Source organism: Trachypithecus francoisi, unplaced genomic scaffold (genome assembly GCF_009764315.1).
Source record: "Trachypithecus francoisi isolate TF-2019V2 unplaced genomic scaffold, Tfra_2.0 Lachesis_group10, whole genome shotgun sequence".
Taxonomy (NCBI): Eukaryota; Metazoa; Chordata; class Mammalia; order Primates; family Cercopithecidae; genus Trachypithecus; species Trachypithecus francoisi.
In genome coordinates, this window is record NW_022681455.1 from 43229950 (window position 1) to 43249329 (window position 19380).

Here is a 19380-nt window from a genome sequence, read left to right on the forward strand (position 1 = left end):
AGCTCACTGTGTTTCTCTCAAGCCCAAACCCAATCCTACTTTTGCTCCTCAGGGGCCGGTTCCGAATGAAGGAAAGGGAAGAGATGTGGCAAAAAATTGAGGAGCTGGCCCGGCTTAATCCCCAGGTGAGGTTTTCCTGCCACTGCTGTGAACTGAGGGGCCAGCCCATCTTGAGCTGGGGGAGTTTCTTAGGGGAGGAATATGGGGCACACAGGCCTCCAAGCCTCTGAAGTGGCTCTCACCACTTGTCCATGTCTCCTCTCACTCAGTATCCCATGTTCCGAGCTCCTCCACCACTGCCCCCTGTGTACTCGATGGAAACAGAGACCCCCACAGCTGAGGACATCCAGCTTCTGAAGAGGACTGTGGAGACTGAGGCTGTGCAGGTGGGAGGGCAATGTAGCGGGGTGGAGTAGAAATAATAGTTCTGGAAGGGAGAGGAGATGGAAACAGCAGAGCCAAAGAACAAGGGGAAGAAACAATAGAATTCACTGGGAATTGGTCACCGTTCCTCTCCTTGTCCCTATTCACACACAGATGCTAAAAGACATCAAGAAGGAGAAGGTGCTGCTGCGGAGGAAGTCAGAGCTGCCCCAGGACGTGTACACCATCAAGGCACTGGAGGCGCACAAGCGGGCGGAAGAGTTTCTAACTGCCAGCCAGGAGGCTCTCTGACCCCTCACATTCCTACCACAGGGCCACAGCCCACTCAGCCCCTGGACACTGCCCAGGCCCTCCACACTCTGCTCCCTACTGGCTGACTTGGGGGAAGGCAGCGCCTCTCTAGCTACTCCAGGGAGGGGGATGCGGGCACTTGAAGCAGGGACACCCACAGAGTGGTCCCTCTTCTCCCCAAAAGGTGTTCATGCCTCCCTGTGGCTAGTACAGGCTGAGCACTAAGATGCTTAGTGCTCAGACAACCTGGGGATGCCTGTCCCCTACCTGCTCCTCACCCACAGCTACCTGAGGCTGCTCTGAGAAGTACACACAGGAATACATATGCTCCTCTATTGTTCCCTTCATCCTCATTTGAACGCCAGGTGTCTCCCCTCCTCTCTCTCCCCTGCAGAGGCATGTAGGGAACAGCGGAGATTATTCTCACCAAAGTTATGTCAAGCCCCATTGGCCCCTGGAGTAGCTGGAGGGAAGCCAACTCCCTGCAGCACAAACAGGCCCCCCAGCCCCAGCCATGTGCTGGCAGATAGGGTTGTATTATTTTTTCTTACCCCATGCCTGACCAAGGGAGGTCAGAAGGAGAAAAGTATAGGCTGTGGACAATAACTGATGAATATAGGGCCCAGATGGACCAAGTGGGGCCAGGGAGGGATGAACAAACACCCTACCCCATGCCCTGTCTTTGGTGAGCAGCAGCCCTGGGGTCACAGACATGGAAGGGACCACCTGGGGCTGACTGCTTTTCTGTGCTGTTGGTTCCCAAAACTATAAAGAAGGAAGCAGGGAGCGGTGCCCCAAGCATGGCTCCTGCCAACACCTATTTATTTCCTTGTTTGTGCTATGCTAGGCAGGCCTTCTCTTGTCCCTTGTAGGTACCTTGGAGGGGCCAGGGGCTGAGGAGGGCTGGACCCAGGTTCCAGGGGCGCAGGCAGTGCGGATTCTGGCTGTGTACATAGGGTGCTTTATTCTCCACAGAGTGATACATGCTAAGGTGGGTTGGGCTTGGGCCGATGTCCCCATATGTACAGAACTGAATAAAGTGGGTCTCTGAGAAGTCTGATGTGCCTTGATGTGGAAAGGGAGATGGGGAAGATGGAAATGGACGTTACAACCAGGGATGTGTTCAGTCCTGTGCTGGTTCTGGCCTGGAATGTAGGAAGATAAGGCAGCTCTCACTGTGGTCACTTCCAAGCAGGGGATGCCTGCCGGGCTTGGAGGGCTTTCTGTACCACATCTTCCCACTGGGCATCCGATATCTCCCGAGCCCAGGCAGGAACCCCTGGCGCAGGCAGGCTTACTCCAGCCATCGTCCTTTTCACCAGCTCTACATGTTCTGAAATCAGAGCCAGAGGCCAGTAAGGTATAGAAATAATGGGACCAGCTCCCCTCCCCAATCCCTGAATCAACCCAGAGCCCTTGGGCTGGTAGGGTCACCAAATCCATCTTGTTACTTCAAGGCAAGCCTGCCCATCCCCAAAGCTAGCAGAAGAGCATTTCACTTGGACTCTGAAGTCTATAAAATCTTAGTTTACAAACTATCTTTTTAGGATAGGGTCTTCCTCTGAAACTTCCTTCTACTGACTCATGCCAGTTCATTTCCTTAGTAATTATTCCAGAATGAAAGAATGATCTTTTACCTGGGTCCATGGGAATAGAGCTGTGGTTGTTCAACGCTGTAGCTCCCTCCTCATCTTCATCTTCACTCTCTAATGGTGGGTCTGGCAAATGAAGCCCCAGAGCCTGCAGAGCCAGAGAAGACTGTTTGGGGCCAGGCTTTCAGGGAGCCCAGCTTCACCTGTTGAGGAACCGTCCCTCCTCCATCCTACCTGGATTCGATCCTGGATGTCAGCAACTACATCTCCATCCCCCACTGGTGCCAGTTCCACCTCCTCTTGTTCAGGATCTTGGTTCAGGGGCTGGTAGGAGTAGCCAGCTGGGCCCGATCCCGTTTCCTCCTGCTCTTCCTCAGGCTCCTCACTGCTCCAATCCCCAGTGCCTTCTGAAGGGCCCTGATGTGGTCCCAGTTCCTCAGTCTGATTGGGGAAGATACGCTCAGGGCCCATGGTGTCTCCCCCTAGAACTACTGTTGCCATCCGGGCAGGGGCTGCAAGAACAGGGAGGCGGTAGGACAAGGACTGGATGAAACCAGGCCCATGTTCATTCTCTCATCATGTCTTTGTGGTCTCCTGTGTGCAGAAGAACCAGCTCCTCCCCGAGGCTCCTGCATCCTCCACCCCTCCGCCCCGCTTCCAGCCTCTCGTTCCTCCCCCTAAGTCGGGGCTCTTATCTTGAACCAGGCCCCACCCGCCTTGCTCCGCCACTTCCTAATTAAACGCCCAACCGGAGGCCCTGCCACCTCCTAAAAGACACCCCTTCCAGAACCCCGGCTCCCCCGCCACGCCTCCCCCGCGACTTGGGAACTCTGGGTCATCAGAGTCCCCTAAACAAGGCGTACCCGCCCCCTTCTCCCCTCTCCTAGAGGTCCCCCTCTGTACCGCCTGACAGATGCCCTTCAGGACCCATGGGCTCCCCTCAAATGGCCCCAGCTACAGCGTCCCCCACCCGCCCCCATGCGAATCCCAGCGCCGGTGCTTCCGCGCGCCTCACCCGCTCAGAGCCCGTGGCCTCCACTTCCGGCGGGGCAGGACGTGCAGAAGTTCCTAGTCCTCCAGCCCCGCCCCATGCCCATGATTGACACTGGCGAGGACGAGGAGTGCGTCCCTTGCCCCGCCTCCGTCATGCCCAGCCCAGAAAACAAAGGACTGCATTTCCCAGTGGCCTCCTCGGTCTTGACACATATTTACACATGGGCAGAATCTCTCCTACGCCCCTGCCCACTCCTTAGCCCTCTCGTCCCTCAGGAAACGTGTGGACTACAAGTCCCGGAATGCCTCGGGGACTTAGCTACGACTGCACGTGCGCGCACAGCTGCCCGCCGGAAGAATCGAGCTTGGCTGTGTTTATCTCGTTGGGGACTAAGGCGTCGGTTGGCGCGCAACGGGTTCTAGGCTGCAGGCAGCGCGAGGACCCGCGGCCCCGCCCCGGCTCGGCCTGGCAGGTAGCCTGGGATGGGTGGAAGGGCAAGGAAGAATTAGGGGGCTGAGGACGCGCTCTCTAGAGCTGGAGTGGCGGGGGAGGGGCCTGAGAGTGATGAGGTGGGGGTGGGGAGGGAGCTGGGGGATGATGGGAAAGGAGAGTGTTAATGGGGAAAGCGGGTCTAGAGGAGGATGGCCAGGAGATGGGTAGGAGAGACCTGGTGTCTGGAGGAAGCAATGAAGGAAATGGGAAGGAAGACTGGGCTATGAAAACAGGGAAGCTAAGCATAGTGGAAGGGGAGGGGTGAGTGGCGTAGTGGGCTAGAGGAGGCCGGAATGTCTGGAAGAAGACAGGGATAGAGTCAAATGCAGGGAGGGATATCCGTGGTCCGGGCATGTTAATTTTTCTTTCCTTAGTGGAGGTGGGAAAATGGAGGGCTGTTGGGTGGAGCTTGGAATGGTAGGAGAAGGAAAAATGAGAAAACTGCAAAGCTCTCACGAGATCGAGAAGGGCGAGAAATGGGGAATAAAAAGTGCAAGAGACCAGGCAGGTAGATACATTAAGGGAATAGAAGAAGCTTGAAAATGCTTGGTGGTGATGGAGGATTGGGGAGACCCAGGGATAAGAGAAGCCCCTGAGAGCCTGGGGGCTTGTTCTCCTTGAATTTGAGTTTTTCTTATGGCAGAGAAACTAAAAATTTTTTCTCCACCTTTGGCTGGAATTACTTATCTCTTCTCCTGTGCATATTTTACTTTACCTTGACATATCTGAAGGGAAGAATAGAGGATATAAGGAAGGATGGAAGACTTCCATTCTTAAGCCCATCGACCTCCTAACAATTTCCACAAGCCCAGACCCAAGATATTTTGGAGAGCGGGAGTAATGAAGTGAGAGTAGCTTCCTGCTGGGGCTATTTCAGGATGGGCCCCATGGCTATTTAAAGCTTGGGGTGTGGAGTTGGGGGAGGTTGGGTGGGTGGGACTAGCAAGCCAGCTGAAAGCCATGTCTCTTTCCTGCAAGGGGCCTCCCTTATTAGAGCTGTTTTTGTGCCTGAGGTTTTGCCTGGCCCTTTCCTCTGCCAGGGCTTCTTAAACAGGGAGCAGATGATGATCCACCCAAACTCAGGAGATGCCTGCCAGCAAAAGCGTTGTCAGTTGCAAGGATTTGCCTGAAAAAAAACTCAGATGTACCCAGGTGTACCTGCCACTAGGTTCACTGGTTGTGTTTGAGAGACCATGACCAGCTGGGCGCTGTCGCTCATGCCTGTAATCCCAGCACTTTGGGAGACCAAGGCGGGCAGATCACCTGAAGTCAGGAGTTTGAGACCAGCCTGGCCAACATGATGAAACCCCGTCTCTACTAAAAATACAGAAATTAGCCGGGTGTGGTGGCAGTCGCCTGTAATCCCAGCTACTCAGGAGACTGAGGCAGGAGAATCCCTTGAACCCGGAAGGTGGAGGTTGCAGTGAGTCAAGATTGCGCCATTGCACTCCAGCCGAGGGACAAGAGTGATCCTTCTGTCTTAAAAAAAAAAGAGACCATAACCTCTCATGCTCAATCTTTCTCTTGTCCTGCCCAAGGGCATTTTTTGCCTCCCTTCCCCTTTTTCTTTTCTTTTCTTTTTTTTTTTTTGAGACAGAATCTCACTCTGTCGCCAGGCTGGAGTGCAGTGGTGCAATCTGGGCTCACTCCAACCTTCGCCTCCCAAGTTCAAGCAATTCTGCCTCAGCCTCCTGAGTAGCTGGGACTACAGGCGCACGCCACCATGCCCAACTAATTCTTGTATTTTTAGTGGAGCCAGGTTTCACTATGTTGGCCAGGATGGTCTCCATCTCTTGACCTCGTGATCCACCTGCCTCGGTCTCAAGGTGCTGGGATTACAGGCGTGAGCCACCGTGCCCAGCCCCTTCCACTTTCCATTGCACAGTCCCACCTCTATCCGCCTTTCAGGAACCCAAGTTGTGGAAGAACTTCTTCCCTCTTTTCTACTGGAAATGACTTGTTCTCTACCACAGTAGCAGGGATGGGAAAGTGGCAGGAGGAGAAAACCCCTCCCTCTATCCCCATCCCCCAAGCCTAAGCATACACATACCTTTCTGGCTTAAGTCCTGGCAGCATACCAGGCACAGCTGTCAAAGGAACTCCTTGTGCCTGTGGGGGTCCCTGGGTGACCCCAATGACAACAACTCAGCTTGACAAGAGCTCCCTGTGAGGGGCTAACCAACCACGGTAACATGGAGGTCCCTTCCTGGATCAGTCCTACCCTATCTTGGGTAGGGGGATTGTTCTACTCTAAAAGCCTGAAAGCTTTTCTGCTTTGAGGCACTCATGCTGCCAGCTTTCGATGGACTGTCTGAGGCTGCCTGGGCTATTAATAGCTGTGAGTATTTTGAGATCCCTTTCCCCACCTTAAAGAACACAGATTCTTAGAGAGGTGGCAGTAAGCAGAGCAGAGACAAGAGAATATACCATTTGGGAAGGGGCTTCAAGTTTGTGCCAAGCCAGGGACAGAGTGGAGCCTCCATGAGTAGGTGGTGACCATGATCAGCAGATTCTGAGCTGGCAATCAAGTGGGGGTGGCCCCACCCTTCACTGTTGGAGAACACTGGGCCAGGGCTAGCTCCCTGACCTCGGCAGCTCCCTTGGGGCAGGGCCAGCCACCTGAGCTGTGACTAGTGTCCCTGTGGAGGGGTAGTGTGGGAGGGCCACCAGGGTGACACTTGGAGGCAAAGGCTGGTTCTGGGCAGAGTCACAGTGAGCTGGGCAGAAGCCTTGCCTGAGGATCCTGTGGCCCCAATTTGTATGCAGGTAGCAGAGGCAGCAGGCCGTGCCGGGGGGGCATGTTGCTGTAACCAGTGGTCCAGGGGATGTTACGGTGGACAGTGCACCTGGAGGGCGGGCCCCGCAGGGTGAACCATGCTGCAGTGGCTGTTGGGCATCGGGTATACTCCTTCGGGGGTTACTGCTCTGGTGAAGACTATGAGACGCTGCGTCAGATAGATGTGCACATTTTCAATGCAGGTAAGCCAATGCTGGGGCTGTCCCTGAGTCCCCACATCAAGGTGGGAAACGGGCTGCTGATGAGGTTTGGCTGTGGTCTCTGGCACCAAGGGGATTGGGGAGGAACATCTGGTTTGGGAAAGGTGGACAGCTTGGAGGGAAGCTCCCAGGGCTGAGCAGAGCTGTGCCCACAGTGTCCTTGCGTTGGACAAAGCTGCCCCCGGTGAAGTCTGCCATCCGTGGGCAAGCTCCTGTCGTACCCTACATGCGCTATGGACACTCAACCGTCCTCATCGACGACACGGTCCTCCTTTGGGGCGGGCGGAATGACACCGAAGGGGCCTGCAATGTGCTGTATGCCTTTGACGTCAGTGAGTATGGATCTCAGAGAGGCTATGTCCTTCTAGATGTTGCCTCAGTTGCCTGAGAAAGGTTTGGGTTGGGGGTCTTGGGGAGTAGAGTACCCCAGAGCTCAGGAGGGAGTGTCATAGATGGTGCTTAGTTGAGCCATTTTCTCATCTCCTTCAGATACTCACAAGTGGTTCACACCCCGAGTGTCAGGGACAGTTCCTGGGGCCCGGGATGGACATTCCGCCTGTGTCCTAGGCAAGATCATGTACATTTTCGGGGGCTACGAGCAGCAGGTAGGTCTGGGAATAAACTAAGAGGTTTAGGGTGGGACTGAGAAGGAGGGTAAGGGCAATTTTGGATGGTGAAATGGGAGGCTTTGGCTTGTTTGCAGGTTTTGAGGGGAAGGATGGAGGGTCAGAGAGTGACTGTTGGCTCCCTCTTTTCTTCCTCCTTTTCTCTTCCTACTCAGGCGGACTGCTTTTCCAATGACATTCACAAGCTAGATACCAGCACCATGACATGGACTCTTATCTGTACAAAGGTCTGCTCTTTCTTTTTTCTCCCAAATCCCCACCCTCCGTTGAAGAAATGATAGGAAGCTCAGTCAGAGCAGATCCTCTTCCAGCCTTTGTTCTGACCCCTCCACCATCTCTCTGCCTCTGCCCAGGGCAACCCTGCACGCTGGAGGGACTTCCACTCAGCCACAATGCTGGGAAGTCACATGTATGTCTTTGGGGGCCGTGCCGACCGCTTTGGGCCATTCCATTCCAACAATGAGATTTACTGCAACCGCATTCGAGTCTTTGACACCAGAACTGAGGCTTGGCTGGACTGTCCCCCGACTCCAGTGCTGCCTGAGGGGCGCCGGAGCCACTCGGCCTGTGAGTATTTGTTACTTCCCTGTGGAGTTCCCTTCCTGCCCGCTTCACACTCTTGATGTTTTCTCTGTCCTTCCAGTTGGCTACAATGGGGAGCTGTACATCTTTGGTGGCTATAATGCAAGGCTGAACCGGCACTTCCATGACCTCTGGAAGTTTAATCCTGGTAAAGAGCACTGCGTTTAGGGCAGGAACAAGGAGCAATTGAGGTGGGAGGAAAATAAAAGAATCCTGAGGAGGTGAGGGATGGGGGTGGGGAAGATACCTGGACTAGGCAGGTATTGAACTTCCATATAAATTTCTCTTCAGTGTCCTTTACCTGGAAAAAGATTGAACCGAAGGGGAAGGGGCCATGTCCCCGCCGGCGCCAGTGCTGCTGTATTGTTGGTGACAAGATTGTCCTCTTTGGGGGTACCAGGTTAGAAAGAGAGAGGGAAGGGCTCAGGGAAGTGACCAATGGGAGAGTGGGAGGTATTTGAAAAGGGGGTCTCATGGGTTGTTTTTGTCCTACTTTCATCTCTCTTTTGATCCTGACAGTCCATCTCCTGAGGAAGGCCTGGGAGATGAATTTGACCTCATAGATCATTCTGACTTACACATTTTGGACTTTAGTAAGTATAGTTATTCCTGAATTGCTCCTGCCATCAAGGTACCTGTCTTTGGGTGGTGATATCCAGGACTGGACCCTTTCCTCACCTTTGACCATCTCTTTTCCATAACTTCTCCCTTAAAGGCCCTAGTCTGAAGACTCTGTGCAAACTGGCCGTGATTCAATATAACCTAGACCAGTCTTGTTTGCCTCATGACATCAGGTACAGTGAGTGGTTGGAAGGGAGGGATTGGGTGAGCGTGAGTGAGCAGCACAGGTGTGACCTGATTAGCTTGGTCTCAGAATGGAGGAGACAGACATTATTGTTCTGCTGGAGATGTAGTGTACTTGTGCGAAATGAGATGGAAGGAGGTGAATTGGCAGCCATCATGTAAAACTGTCAGCAGAATAAATTATATGGAAAAAAAAATCCAGCTCAGCAGCATCACTTTCTGAGACCTAAGCTTATAGAGTTATTTTTGTGAACATGCTGAGAAATGATTAAATCTTAGAACCTAGCTGCAAAGACAAGTTTAGGAGCCTCTGGATCACATTGGTTCCAGAAGATCTGGCTGCTTCCCTTTGAATTTCAGTCTTAGGTTCCAATTAACCACCAGATGTTACTTTATGTATAATTTTTCAGGTTCAAATTAACCACCAGATGTTACTTTGTATATAATTTTTCCTGTCTGGGTCATTCTGAGATAGTTCCTCTCTTAGTATCAGTTCAGTTTAACTCTTGCTGGCTGGGCATGTGCCTCACACCTGTAATCCCATCACTTTGGGAGGTTGAGGTGGGCGAATCACTTGAGGTCAGGAGGTCGAGACCAGCCTGGCCAACATGGTGAAGCCCTGTCTCTACTAAAAATACAAAAATTAGCTGGGTGTGGTGGCAGCCACCAGTAGTCCCAGCTACTTGGGAGGTTGAGGCAAGAGAATTGCTTGAACCTGGGAGGCGGGGGTTGCAGTGAGTCGAGATTGTGTCACTGCATCACTGCACTCCAGCCTGGGTGACAAAACGAGACTCTCAAAAAAAAAATAATAATAATATGGTCTAATGGGTGGGGAAGGCCTCAGGAAGGGTAGGAGTGCTGAGTCAGAGCCTTAAAAGGATGGGAGTTGAGAGCAAAAATGGTTATTTCTGGTGGGGGTGAGGCATTCCTGGTGAGGGTAAGGTGGAGGGGCTGTCTGGTTGGCTCTAAGCAAAGCAGGAAAGGCAGGTTGGGATGTTGACTGACATGTTTACACAGATCTCAGGTGCCTGGACACTAGAATATACATATATATATATAAACATAAACCGGAAATCCATATGAGCTTGGAGGGAGAGGAGTGGGTGGTGTTGGATTTGGTGGTGGGTGGGTTCTGATTGTTAAAACCTAATAGGGCTGTTAAATAAGAGGTGGCTGTGGGTGGTTGAGCTTTAGGAAGTTGGAGGGACTGGTGTGTTTATAGCTTGGTTCAAGCATCCCTGGGCTTGGGCTGAGGGCCCCCTCTTCTTTCTGTCTGTTGTTGTTGGCCTTCCAGGTGGGAGCTGAATGCCATGACCACCAACAGCAATATCAGTCGCCCCATCGTCTCCTCCCATGGGTAGGAGGAAGTTTCTGCCACCTCCCCTCCTGAGCCTGCTGTCATCTTCACTGCCCCTGCCCATCTGTCACCCACCTGCTCCTTTGACCCCTGGACTTGGTATACCTCCATGTGGAGTTGTTGGGCGAGAGGTGTTCTCTGTGCTGTGAATTCAGTGGGGAGCTGTAGCGGGGTGGGGGCCAGGTTCCTCCCCCCTTGGGCCGAGGGCCCCTTCCCCTTGGTGCTCTGTCCCCATCCACTTCCTTTCAGCTGCTCCTGGGCCTCAGCTCTGCCCAGGGCCAGCCAGGTTCTGTTGGGAAGGGAAGGGAATGGGGAGAAGGGAGAAGCAAGCAGTGTCTGAGCCTCAGGAGCTTCCCCCTCCCCCTTTGCCTATCCCATCCCCCTGCTTGAGCCTTGAGCCTTGACTGGGAGCTGAAAGGAGTTGCAGCTGTTGGCATGAGACCTCCTTCTCCCCGTCTTGGGGAGGCGGGGACCAGCAGATAATCCCATCCTTCCTTGAGCTGTCGCTGTACCCTGAAGCTCAGCCAGCTCAGATTTTATAAAAATTAATTAAAACCTCCAAACGTGTCGTGTTTTTGTGGAATACGGTGGAGAGGGCTGGAATTTGCAGTGGGGGCAGGGTGCTGAGGACAAGCACCCTGAGGTTCTGGCTTCTCAGCCAAGGGTATTAGGAAACCAAATACCACCAAGGCCTGGCCCAAGCTTCTCGGGCGTGGAACCCAGCGCCCTGCGACTCGGGCAGAAGGTTGCGACAATCTTTCCAGAGTGGGCTATCCTTTGGGCCGGCTCCCTGGCTGCCGGCCGCGCAGTCTATTTTCTGCCTATTCGTCACTGGGAACGCCGGAAGAGGCGGGGAAAGGGGGGGGGCGGAGGCTGCCGTGGACGGAAGCGGCGCCTTTTGTCTTCCGAGCGCTACTGCCAGCTGATGCCGGGAGCTAACCGTCGCGCCGGGGCCGGCGCCAGGGCCCGACGTCCCCGCGGGGCCCGGGACCGCGAGGAGGACAGCGGGGGCCTGGAGCCTGGGGTCGCGGCCTCCGACCTATTGAGGGGTGAGGGCACGGGGCGGGGCGGGCTTGGGAGGGGAAGGGGATTCCCGGGGCGGGGGGGGGGGGCCCGAGCCTGCAGAGACCGTGCCAGTAAGACTGCCAAGTTCTCTGAGAGGCCGACGCTACGCTAAGGGCGCCCCCGGTGCAGTGGAAAGTGGGGGTGAGAGGAATTGCTTCCGGGATTAGAACATCCTGAGAAGTTTCTTCACGGCAGGATGAGAGTTTTCGGCAATGGGGAACGTATGTGCAATAGTATGGAGGCAGGAAAAGGCATGGATGGCAGCTGAAGGCTTAGTAGGTCAGAATTCAGCAGATTCCGTAGACTTTGCTTTTTAAATTTTTTATATTTTTTACTTTTTTGCGACAAAGTCTTGCCCTGTCGCCCAGGCTGGAGTGTAGTTGCACCATGACGGCTCACTGCGGCCTCGAACTCCCGGGCCCAAGAGATCCTCCTACCTCAGCCTCCCGAGTAGCTGGGACTACAGGCGCGTCACTACGCCTGGATGGATAGTTTTATTTATTTATTTAATGTAGAGACAAGGTCTCACCATGTTACCAGGTGCCAGGGCTGGTCTCCAATTCCTGGGCTCAAGTGATCCACCCCCCTCAGCCTCCCAAGGATTACAGGCATGAACTACTGTGCCCAGCAAATGCTGCAGGCTTTTTGTTAAGGCACAGTTCTAGCTGCTGGAGATACAGTTGTGAATAAAGTAGTCAAACACTCCTGTCCTGGCCAGGTGTGGTGGACGAGCACACCTGTAATCCCAGCACGAGGGGAGACTGAAGCAGGAGGATCGCTTGAGCCCAGGAGTTCAAGACCAGCCTGGGCAACATCATGAGACCCCCTTTTCTACTAAAAATAAAAAAAAATTAGCCAGGGTGGTGGCCCACGTCTGTATTCCTAGCCACTGAGGCGGCTAAGGCATGAGAATAGTTTGAGCCCAGGAGGTCGAGGCTGCAGTGAGCAATGATAGGCCACTGCACTTCAGCCTGGGCAACAGAGCAAGACCTTTTTTCAAAGTAAATAAAATTTAAGTCCGGGCATGGCTCATGCCTGTAATCCCAGCACTGTGGGAGGCCGAGGTGGGTGGATCACAAGGTCAGAAGACCGAGACCATCTGGGCCAACATGGTGAAACCTGTCTCTATTAAAAATATAATAATCAGCTGGGCTTGGTGGTGCACCTTAGTCCCAGCTACTCAGGAGGCTGAGGCAGAAGAATCGCTTGCACCTGGGAGGTGGAGGTTGCAGTGAGCTGAGATAGCATCACTGCACTCCAGCCTGGTGACAGAGTGAGACTCCGGCTCAAAATGAATAACATTTGAGGCAGACAAGTAAATTATTACATTAAAAGGCAATAAAACACTGAATTGTAGACTTTAAAGAACTAGATTTTGTGGAATATGAATTATAGCTCAATTTTTTTTAAGGTGATAGAGGATATGGAGAAAAAAGCTGAGGAGAGGTTGCAATTTTTTTTTTCCAAGATAGAGTCTCGCTCTGTCGCCCAGGCTGGAGTGCAGTGACATGATATTGGCTCACTGTACCCTCCACCTCCCAGGTTCAAGCTCTTCTCCTGCCTCAGCCTCCCAAGTAGCTGGGATTATAGGCACCTGCCATCATGCCCGGCTAATTTTTGTATTTTTGTAGAGACGGGGTTTCACCATGTTGGCCAGGCTGGTCTTGAACTCCTGACCTCAGGTGATTGATCGGCCTTGGCCTCCCAGAGTGTGGGGATTACAAGCGTGAGCCACTGCACCTGGGCGAGGGGTTGCAGTTTTAAATAACTTAGAGAAGACCTCTTTGGGAAGGTGATTTGAATAAAGGCTTGAAGGAGCTGAGGGAGGAGCTGTACCTAGGTACAGCTTCTGGGGGAAGTATACCAAGCAGAGCAACATGTGCAGAGGAACTGAGGTGGGAACACACTGCTAGGAGACACGTTGAGAGGAGTGAGAAGGAGATGAGTAGATGAACTTAGAGACATGACAGGGGCCAGGTCACTTGGAGGCTTCCAGGCCATTATTAAGGTACATGGCTTTTACTGTGAGCAAAATGGAAGCCACTGGGGACTCTTGCCTATAGGAGTAACATGATTTGAAGTTTATGTGTGGGAGTGATAAGATCTGATTTTATTTTCAATGCCTCTCTCAGGCTGAATTGGGGCGCATAGCTTTGAGAGGAGTGAGACTGGGGGGTTGGGAGACTAGGAGGCTAGAGCACTGATTGAGGTGAGAGATGCTGAGCGTATGGACCAGGACACTGGCAATGGTAACTGAGCAAGGGAGGCAGAGGCTCTTCTGGAGAAACCTGTGAATGAGTAAAAGAGAGTGGAAAAAGAAGGGACTATGGTTGGTCCACCTTTGACCTTACATATACACCTTCCTTAGCAAGATGAGGCCGCAAGTTGCTGAAAAAGTTGGAGAGTTAGGTGTCAGTTTAACACTATTACAGCCTCTACTGCCTAGGACTTGTAATAATGATTGGTCTGATGTGGTATTAGAAAGGATTAGCTAGTCAAGGAATGGGGATGGGAAGATGTCTTTTCTGCAATGGGACATACTGAGCTGAGTTTTATGTCCCTCCCCACTTCCACAGGCACATCTAACATGTCATTTGAGGAACTGTTGGAATTGCAGAGCCAAGTGGGGACTAAGACGTACAAACAATTGGTAGCTGGAAACAGCCCTAAGAAACAAGGTTTTAGACCACCTATCCAAAATGCATGTGTTGCAGATAAGCACAGGTAAGCAAGGCTTGCCCTAGAAGTTGGAAGATAACTGGGACCTTGAATAGGTGTATGTTGTCTTGGGTGACAAGTGGAAAGCCTTTGACCAACACTGGAGTCCTTTTGACTTGGCCTTTAATTTCTCCATAGGCCTCTGGAAATGTCAGCCAAGATCCGAGTACCATTTTTACGTCAGGTTGTTCCCATCAGTAAAAAGGTAAGGAAGAAGGCCAGGCACGGTGGCTCATGCCTGTAATCCCAGCACTTTGGGAGGCCAAGGTGGGCAGATCACAAGGTCAGGAGTTCCAAGACCAGCATGACCAACATGGTAAAACCCCGTCTCTACTAAAAATACAAAAATTAGCTGGGCATAATGCTGTGCGCCTGTAGTCCCAGCTGCTTGGAAAGTTGAGGCACAAGAATCGCTTGAACCTGGGAGGTGGAGGTTGCAGTGAGCCAGGATCATGCCACTGCCCTAAACCCTGGGGGACAGAATGAGACTCTGTCTCAAAAAATAAAAATAAAAAAAAAGAGGCCGGGCGCGTTGGCTCACGCCTGTAATCCCAGCACGTTGGGAGGCTGAGGCGGGCAGATCACGAGGTCAGGAGATTGAGACCATCCTAGCTAACACAATGAAACCCTCGTCTCTACTAAAAATACAAAAAACCTAGCCGCGCGCGGTGGCTGGTGCCTGTAGTCGCCGCTACTCGGGAGGCCGAGGCAGGAGAATGGCGTGCACACAGGAGGCAGAGGTTGTAGTGAGCCGAGATCACGCCACTGCACTCCAGCCGGGGCGACAGCGTCTCAAAAAACAAAAAACAAAAAACAACAAAAAAAAGAAAGATGAGGAAGAGACAGGAAGCACTTTTTCTCAGTGAAAGGAGATTGAACAGTTGTGTATTATATTCTCTCTGTTCTCTCCAAAGGTAGCCCGGGACCCTCGCTTTGATGATCTGTCAGGGGAATATAATCCTGAGGTGTTTGACAAAACATATCAATTCTTGAATGACATCCGAGCGAAAGAGAAAGAGGTACACAGCTTGAGACTGGTTTCTGGGGAATTTTGTGGGGTGGAAAACGAGGGCACAGGTTAGACAGTTGGGCAGGGGGAGCGGCAAGTATAGTGGTGGGCAGATTTAACTTTCTCCAATTCAGTTCATATTCAAATCCTGGCTCATAAGTTTACTAGCTGTGTGACTATTGGCATGTTACTTAATCTCTCTATGCTTTAGTTTTCTAATCATAAAAAATAAAAGAATTACTGTCTCGGAGGCCAGGTGTGGTGGCTCAGCCTGTAAGTAATCCCAGCACTTGGGGAGACTGAGATGAGCAGATCATTTGAGGCCAGCAGTTCAAGACCAGCCTGGCCAACATGGTGAAACCCCGTCTCTAGTAAAAATACAAAAATTAGCCAAGTGTGGTGTTGCATGCCTATAGTCCCAGCTACTCCAGAGGCTGAGGCATGAGAATTGCTTGTGCCCTGGAGACAGAGGTTGCAATGAGGCAACCAACCTGGGTGACAGGGCAAGACTGTCTCCAAACAAACAAAGAAACAGACAAACAAATAGTTACTGTCTTGGTGTTATCAGGTTAATATATGTGAACTGGCCGGGTGCGGTGGCTCATGCCTGTAATCCCAGCACTTTGGGAGGCTGAGGCAGGCTTATCACGAGGTCAGGAGATTGAGACCATCCTGGCCAACATGGTAAAATTAGTCTCTACTAAAATACAAAAGGAGGAGATTGAGACTATCCTGGCCAACAAGGTGAAATTTAATCTCTACTAAAATACAAAAAAAAATTAGCTGGGCGTGGTGGCGTGTGCCTGTAGTCCCAGCTACTCAAGAGGCTGAGGCAGGGGAATTGCTTGTACCCAGGAGGCGGAGGTTGCAGTGAGCCGAGATCGAACCACTGCACTCCAGCCTGGTGACAAAGCAAGAGTCCGTCTCAAAAAAAAAAATATGTGGGGCCAGGTGCGGTGGCTCAAGCCTGTAATCCCAGCACTTTGGGAGGCCGAGACAGGCGGATCACGAGGTCAGGAGATCGAGACCATCCTGGCGAACACGGTGAAACCCCATCTCTACTAAAAAAATACAAGAAACTAGCCGGACGAGGTGGCGGGCGGCTGTAGTCCCAGCTACTCGGGAGGCTGAGGCAGGAGAATGGCATGAACCCGGGAGGCGGAGCTTGCAGTGAGCCGAGATCACGCCACTGCACTCCAGCCTGGGCGACAGAGCGAGACTCTGTCTCAAAAAAAAAAAAAAAAGTGTGTGTGTATACATATATTTATATATATACACACACATATATGTGAACTTCTTAGGATAGTGCTTTACCTAAAATTTCAGCTAACATTTGCAGAATGCTAACCATGATATTCATTTTCCAATGTGGAGCTTGTGAAAAAACAGTTGAAGAAGCACCATTCAGGAAAGGAGCATGAGAAACTGCAGCAACTGCTTCAGCGAATGGTGAGTGGGTAATAATTGTGGCGGGTAATGAAAGCAATTAAAGGTGGGGAGATATTCACAGTCCCTCCTATTCACCCATCTCATCTTTGCTCCTTAGGAGCAGCAAGAAATGGCACAGCAGGAACGAAAGCAACAGCAAGAGCTGCACCTGGCCCTGAAGCAAGAACGTCGGGCTCAGGCCCAGCAGGGCCATCGGCCATACTTCCTGAAGAAATGTGAGTTGTGCACAACTGTTGCTAACAGGGACGGGTGTGGGGCCCATGGTGGTAGAGTCCTGTGTTGGGGTGTCCCTGAGCCCCTTTAAGGAAGGCATGAAGGCTGGATCCCATGGTAACTTGGAGGAAAGTAGAAATAGTAGGGAGTTGTTGTTTGTAACTGGTCTTGTATCCCTAATTAGATCATGGCAGGGATTGTCACCTTGATCTCTTGGTCTACACTCCCCACTTCCCAACCCCCCCCCCACACACAGTGAATTTTCTCTCTCAGTCTACACTACACGCACACACACACACACACAGTTTTATCTTTTGGTCTACACACACACAATCAGTTTTATCTCTTGGTCTACACCACACACACACACAGAGTCAGTTTAATCTCTTGGTCTACACTACACACACACACACACACACACACACACGCTGGGCCAGGCACATAGGTATTCATAGTTGGTTGAATTGAGTAGGACTGAGATCATATAAATAGTCATCAGTTGGGCTGGGCACAGTGGCTCACATCTATAATCCCAGCACTTTGGGAGGCCAATGTGAGTGGGTCACGAGGTCAGGAGTTCGAGACCAGCCTGGGGGCCAACATGGTGAAACCCCAACTCTACTAAAGATACAAAAAAATTAGCTGGGCGTGGTGGTGCGCACCTATAATCCAGCTACTCAGGAGGCTGAGGCAGGAGAATCACTTGAGCCTGGGAGGCGGAGGTTGCAGAGCCTAGATTGCACCATTGTACTCCAGCCTGGGCAACAGGGCAAGACTCCGTCTCACAAAAAATTAATAAAAAAAAAAAAAAAAGTCGGCCGGGCGCAGTGACTCACGCCTGTAATCCCAGCACTTTGGGAGGCCAAGGTGGGCGGATCACACGGTCAGGAGATTGAGACCATCCTGGCTAACATGGTGAAACCCTGTCTTTACTAAAAAATACAAAAAATTAGCTGGGTGTGGTGGCGGGCGCCTGTAGTCCCAGCTACTCGGCAGGCTGAGGCAGGAGAATGGCGTGAACCCGGGAGGCGGAGCTTGCAGTGAGCCGAGATTGCACTACTGCACTCTAGTTTGGGCAACAGAGTGAGACTCTGTCTCAAAAAATAATAATAATAAATAATAAATAAAATAAAAGTCACCAGTTGGGCCAGGCGCAGTGCCTCACGCCTGTAATCCCAGCACTTTGGGAGGCTGAGGGTGGATCACGAGGTCAGGAGTTCAAGACCAGCCTGGCAAACATGGTGAAACCCTGTCTCTACTAAAAATACAAAAATTAGCTAGGTATGGTGCCGTGCATTTGTAATCCCAGCTACTCAGGAGGCTGAGGCAGGAGAATCGCTTGAACCTGGGAGGCGGAGGTTGCAGTGAGCTGAAATCGTGCCACAGCACTCTAGCCTGGGCAACAGAGCAAGACTCCGTCTCAAAAAAAAAAAAAAAAGTCACCTGTTGGCCAGGCACAGTGGCTCACGCCTGTAATCCCAGCACTTTGGGAGGCCAAGGAGGGTGGATCACCTAAGGTCAGGAGTTCAAGACCAGCCTGGCCAACATGGCGTAACTCCGTGTCTACTAAAAATGCAGAAAAATTAGCTGGATGTGGTGGTGCATGCCTGTAATCCCAGCTACTCCGGAGGCTGAGGCAGGAGAATCACTTGAACCCAGAAGACAGAGGTTGCAGTGAGCTGAGATTGTGTCACTGCACTCCAGCCTGGGTGACAGAGCAGGACTCCATCTCAAAAAAAAGATAAAGGGGCACCAGTGAGCTTTAAAGAACTCATGTATCCCAGCATAATGGCTTGGAGTTACTGACCTGGTTTGGGAAAGAATAGGGGCTTCCTTCTTTGCTCACCACCTTTCATTCTGCCTGTCATTTAGCTGAGCAGCGCCAGTTGGCACTAGCTGAGAAGTTCAAGGAGCTGAAACGCAGCAAGAAATTGGAGAACTTCTTGAGTCGAAAGAGGCGACGAAATGCAGGCAAGGACAGGAGACATCTCCCTTTGAGCAAAGAGTAAGAAGGAACTATCCTCTGCTCTGCCACTGTCCTAGGGACACATGAATCTGTGAGGACAGATTTGGCCACGGCTGGTTTCCATTCAAGGGCAAGGATCATAGCTGCCCTTGAATCTCATTGCCTCAGAGAAGACTAGAGGGCTCTTGGACTATCCCTAGGGCTACACAAGAATAATAGTTCAGCCTTCTGCCATGCCACACAGCCTCAGCTTGGATCTGGTTCATTGTGTCCTTGTGTTCTTTTCTCATCTTTGCCTTAAACCAGGGATTCTGATACCGAAGAAGAGGGGTCAATGAAGACCATGGAGTCTGTTCATGACTCCCAGGGCTGAGAAATTATGTAGGAGCCACTTCATAAACATTCTCTTTACTCATCTTTTTATTGTTTTTTTGTGGCCTTTTTGTGTGTGTTTTTTTTCCCCCCCGAAACAGAGTCTGCTCTGTCACCCAGGCTAGAGTGCAGTGGTGCAATCTTGGCTTACTGCAACCTCCACCTCCCAGGTTCAAGTGATGGTTGTGCCTCAGCCTCCCTGGTGGCGTGTGCCTGTCAATCCCAGCTACTCTGGAGGCTGAGGCAGGAGAATCACTTGAACCTGGGAGGCAGAGGTTGCAGTGAGCCGAGATCGCGCCACTACACTCCAGCCTGGGCAAAAAGAGTGAAACCACCCCCCCACCAAAAAAAAAAGTCTCAAGTAGATAGTGTCTCCAGGGACTTGGCAGAAGCAAATGTAATCCTTTCTTGAGGATTGTTCTTTAAACCCAGGCCTCAAGGAATTCTTTCAGTTAAAATTTCAAGGAAT

General features: G+C 51.8%; 4 protein-coding genes across 7 annotated transcripts in view; 3 read left to right on the plus strand and 1 right to left on the minus strand.

Annotated features, from left to right (window-relative positions):
• Nucleotides 1-1729, plus strand: part of PPP2R5D (protein phosphatase 2 regulatory subunit B'delta) — a 37680-nt gene extending 35951 nt beyond the window's left edge. Inside the window, exons 15-17 of the mRNA XM_033217209.1 lie at nt 53-125; nt 270-386; nt 538-1729. Coding sequence (XP_033073100.1) covers nt 53-125; nt 270-386; nt 538-675 — 328 coding nt within the window. The 3' untranslated portion in view covers nt 676-1729. The remainder of the gene's footprint in view (nt 1-52; nt 126-269; nt 387-537) is intronic.
• On the minus strand, nt 1617-3406 carry MEA1 (male-enhanced antigen 1). 3 transcript variants are annotated; one of them, XM_033217224.1, is made up of 4 exons: nt 3283-3406; nt 2502-2779; nt 2313-2415; nt 1617-2008 (listed from the first exon to the last, which is right to left on the minus strand). In XM_033217224.1, the coding sequence occupies exons 2-4, from the start codon at nt 2766-2768 to the stop codon at nt 1857-1859; spliced, it is 522 nt and encodes a 173-aa protein (XP_033073115.1). In that variant the 5' UTR covers nt 2769-2779; nt 3283-3406; the 3' UTR covers nt 1617-1856. The 3 variants fall into 3 exon arrangements, with proteins under 3 accessions (XP_033073115.1, XP_033073114.1, XP_033073116.1); XM_033217223.1 differs by having other exon boundaries at nt 3171-3330; XM_033217225.1 differs by lacking the exon at nt 3283-3406 and adding an exon at nt 3131-3155.
• Nucleotides 3407-3446: 40 nt separating this feature from the next.
• On the plus strand, nt 3447-10682 carry KLHDC3 (kelch domain containing 3). Of its 2 annotated transcripts, XM_033217215.1 has the most exons (11): nt 3447-3733; nt 6520-6732; nt 6906-7082; nt 7240-7355; nt 7532-7603; nt 7730-7943; nt 8020-8106; nt 8250-8358; nt 8478-8551; nt 8674-8752; nt 10057-10682. In XM_033217215.1, the coding sequence occupies exons 2-11, from the start codon at nt 6579-6581 to the stop codon at nt 10121-10123; spliced, it is 1149 nt and encodes a 382-aa protein (XP_033073106.1). In that variant the 5' UTR covers nt 3447-3733; nt 6520-6578; the 3' UTR covers nt 10124-10682. The 2 variants fall into 2 exon arrangements, with proteins under 2 accessions (XP_033073106.1, XP_033073105.1); XM_033217214.1 differs by lacking the exon at nt 10057-10682 and having other exon boundaries at nt 8674-8949.
• Nucleotides 10683-10986: 304 nt separating this feature from the next.
• On the plus strand, nt 10987-18960 carry RRP36 (ribosomal RNA processing 36). The gene is made up of 7 exons (XM_033217222.1): nt 10987-11168; nt 13761-13908; nt 14041-14107; nt 14817-14921; nt 16286-16360; nt 16458-16575; nt 18446-18960. Exons 1-7 carry the CDS (start codon nt 11045-11047, stop codon nt 18580-18582), a joined length of 774 nt encoding a protein of 257 aa, XP_033073113.1. The 5' UTR covers nt 10987-11044; the 3' UTR covers nt 18583-18960.
• The last annotated feature ends 420 nt before the right edge of the window (nt 18961-19380 follow it).

What these genes read in the sequence shown, in the direction of transcription:
- RRP36 (XM_033217222.1), top strand. Translation starts at nt 11,045, where the DNA reads ATGCCGGGAGCTAACCGTCGCGCCGGGGCCGGCGCCAGGGCCCGACGT. An exon ending in TTGTTCCCATCAGTAAAAAG is followed by an intron (nt 14,108 to 14,816) that starts GTAAGGAAGAAG and finishes TTCTCTCCAAAG; the next exon opens with GTAGCCCGGGACCCTCGCTT. An exon ending in GCCATACTTCCTGAAGAAAT is followed by an intron (nt 16,576 to 18,445) that starts GTGAGTTGTGCA and finishes CCTGTCATTTAG; the next exon opens with CTGAGCAGCGCCAGTTGGCA.
- MEA1 (XM_033217223.1), bottom strand. Translation starts at nt 3,198, where the DNA reads ATGGGTCCTGAAGGGCATCTGTCAGGCG. An exon ending in ACATCCAGGATCGAATCCAG is followed by an intron (nt 2,416 to 2,501) that starts GTAGGATGGAGG and finishes CTGGCTCTGCAG; the next exon opens with GCTCTGGGGCTTCATTTGCC. An exon ending in CTCTATTCCCATGGACCCAG is followed by an intron (nt 2,009 to 2,312) that starts GTAAAAGATCAT and finishes CTCTGATTTCAG; the next exon opens with AACATGTAGAGCTGGTGAAA.
- KLHDC3 (XM_033217214.1), top strand. Translation starts at nt 6,579, where the DNA reads ATGTTACGGTGGACAGTGCACCTGGAGGGCGGGCCCCGCAGGGTGAAC. An exon ending in TGTGCACATTTTCAATGCAG is followed by an intron (nt 6,733 to 6,905) that starts GTAAGCCAATGC and finishes CTGTGCCCACAG; the next exon opens with TGTCCTTGCGTTGGACAAAG. An exon ending in CTTACACATTTTGGACTTTA is followed by an intron (nt 8,552 to 8,673) that starts GTAAGTATAGTT and finishes TCTCCCTTAAAG; the next exon opens with GCCCTAGTCTGAAGACTCTG.